General features: G+C 48.0%; 1 protein-coding gene across 1 annotated transcript; it reads left to right on the top strand.

Annotated features, from left to right (window-relative positions):
* Positions 1 to 207: 207 nt before the first annotated feature.
* LOC147986608 (uncharacterized) lies at positions 208 to 1,816 on the top strand. Its single transcript, XM_087540099.1, has 2 exons — positions 208 to 1,094; positions 1,249 to 1,816. The coding sequence occupies exons 1-2, from the start codon at positions 364 to 366 to the stop codon at positions 1,814 to 1,816; spliced, it is 1,299 nt and encodes a 432-aa protein (XP_087396225.1). The 5' UTR covers positions 208 to 363.
* The last annotated feature ends 390 nt before the right edge of the window (positions 1,817 to 2,206 follow it).

Below are 2,206 nucleotides of genomic sequence, written 5' to 3'. Positions count from 1 at the left end.
TTTTCCAGGTAAAGTACATGATCTACTTGAAGTAGAAGACAAGTCGGAATACTTTCTAGTCTATCCTTTGTTTTCAATACAATCACCTGACTCAACATGAACGATGTATGAAACAGTAATCGTATCCTATGGTACGCGTTCCTTGGCAGTGTCCGTGTTGGGTACACCGTACGTGTAGGACGCCTTATGTCGGTTCAGCAGCCGGGTTTAAGTAGACATGTCCGTACCTTGTGTAACTACTACACCGTATCTCCAGACGAGCCTTTTGTGTCGCTCGATTCCCAGCTTCCGACGCTAGCGCATCTCGCCGCCCAGATTCGATCGGCTGCGTCCCCCGTGCCGTGCACTAGGAAACTGGCAACCATGGAGCTGCTCCTCCCCGACGACGTGCTGGCTTGCATCCTCCGCCGCCTCAACCCGCGCAGCCTGGCGGCGTCCCGCTGCGTCTGCAAGGCGTGGCACGATGTCGTCGACGCCCGGAGCCTGCTGCGCGCGGACCTCCTCCCGCTCTCGGTCTACGGGATCTTCTTCGTGGAGGAGGTGATCCTGAGCAGCATGCGATTGTTCGCCCGCCCCCTGATGGAGATGGAGCACAAAATCGCCGTCAGGTTCGACTACCTGGACGAGGACGTCCCCCGCCCAGACTACCGACATCTGGAAGTACTGGATCACCGCAACGGCCTGCTCTTGCTCAGGGACTGGGTGGTTAACCCGGCGACCCGGCAGTGCGCGCCCTTGCCCCCGCCGCCGCCTCTACGTGCAGGGATGGAAGCTTTCTTTGACACCAGATACCTTGTGTTTGATCCCGCTGTATCGCCGCACTACCATGTGTTTTCGATCCCTAGAGTCTTGCGCAGCACTGTTGAGCTAACCAAATTCACCGACGAGACGGAATGGCCGCCATCGCCGTACACGCTCACCGTGTTCTCCTCGACAACACGGAGGTGGGAGGAGAGGTCTTTTGTTCGACAAGAAGGAGAAGCGGCCACACGGACTACCATAGCTGACATCAACTTCTCTCCTCGGAAGCAACGCTACGCCGTCCACTGGCGGGATGCGCTTTATGTGCATTCCCAAGACGATTCCATTATACGGTATATATGAGCTCAACCCTCCTTTTTACTACTATTAGGACATTTTTCTCTCCTTCCTCCATCACGGTTTATAGGGCATGTGCGTCGTTCTATATTGACAATTTAACTAGCTATATATGTATTATATGTAATGAAAAATATATCATTTGTGCAGTATAACCTTGTCGACCCATAAGTACCAAGTGATTCCATCTCCAATAGGACGTCAAGTGACATATCTAAAATCTCTCTACTTGGGGAAATCCATCAACGGCGTCTACTGTGCACTAATCTTTAATTTGGAGGAACGGCTACGGATTTGGCTACTTAATGATGATGAGGTACGCGGTCAAACAAAATGGGTGCTCAAGAATGACGTGAGCATTCAACCACTCGTGGGAATAACACATCAACACTTTGGCCTTCAAAACAATGGACTTTGGACTTTGCAAAACACTTCCTATGAACCAATGGCGGAGCAGAAATTTGAATGGGATCCTGACAGCGGCATTACCCTTGAAGCTGAGGCTAAGGCTCCAATAGATCACTTTCATGATGATATTCGTACCCTAGGATTTCATCCTTACAAGGAGATTCTCTTCTTATGGACAAATTGCAAAAGAGTAGTAGCTTACCATTTGAACAGTTCCAAGGCTCAAGACGTGGGAAAGTTACCCGTACCATCGATAGAAACGTCTTTTGTATACACACCCTTGTTGGATGGGGAAATATTAGGAAAATAGTTAACATAGTTGTTGGCATCAAAGTGGTGGTATCAGTCAAATGTAAGATGATGTCATATTGATCTCTGTAACATATGTACCCCCGGAGTATCGGCGTTGACTAATTTTTTGTTCCCTACCTTTTCTTGTATTTTAACTTAATTTATGTTATGTGTTTCCACGATGTTTTGCAACTGAATGCTGAGTTTGTGCAATGCATGCCATTGTTGGATGGGGGAATAATCAGAAAACAGTGTACATACTAATATAGTAGTCAGCATTGACACTTCGATTTCCCACTTCTTGACTCTTTGATTTCCCACTACTAGTGCTATGAGGGATCAAGTGCGAGATGTGAGATGACATATTGATTCGACTGGATACTTACCATCTTTTTGTATTTTAATTCAT

The sequence above is a fragment of the Triticum urartu genome, chromosome 2A, assembly GCF_056163025.1.
Source record: "Triticum urartu cultivar PI428250 chromosome 2A, HENAU_Tu73, whole genome shotgun sequence".
In the NCBI taxonomy this organism is placed as follows: Eukaryota; Viridiplantae; Streptophyta; class Magnoliopsida; order Poales; family Poaceae; genus Triticum; species Triticum urartu.
Note: the sequence above shows the minus strand (reverse complement) of the source record. Positions and strands in the feature narration are given on the sequence as shown.

Coding starts and splice junctions, on each gene's coding strand:
- LOC147986608 (XM_087540099.1), top strand. CDS start 364: ATGGAGCTGCTCCTCCCCGACGACGTGCTGGCTTGCATCCTCCGCCGC. Junction 1,095..1,248: donor CAAGACGATTCCATTATACG/GTATATATGAGC, acceptor TCATTTGTGCAG/TATAACCTTGTCGACCCATA.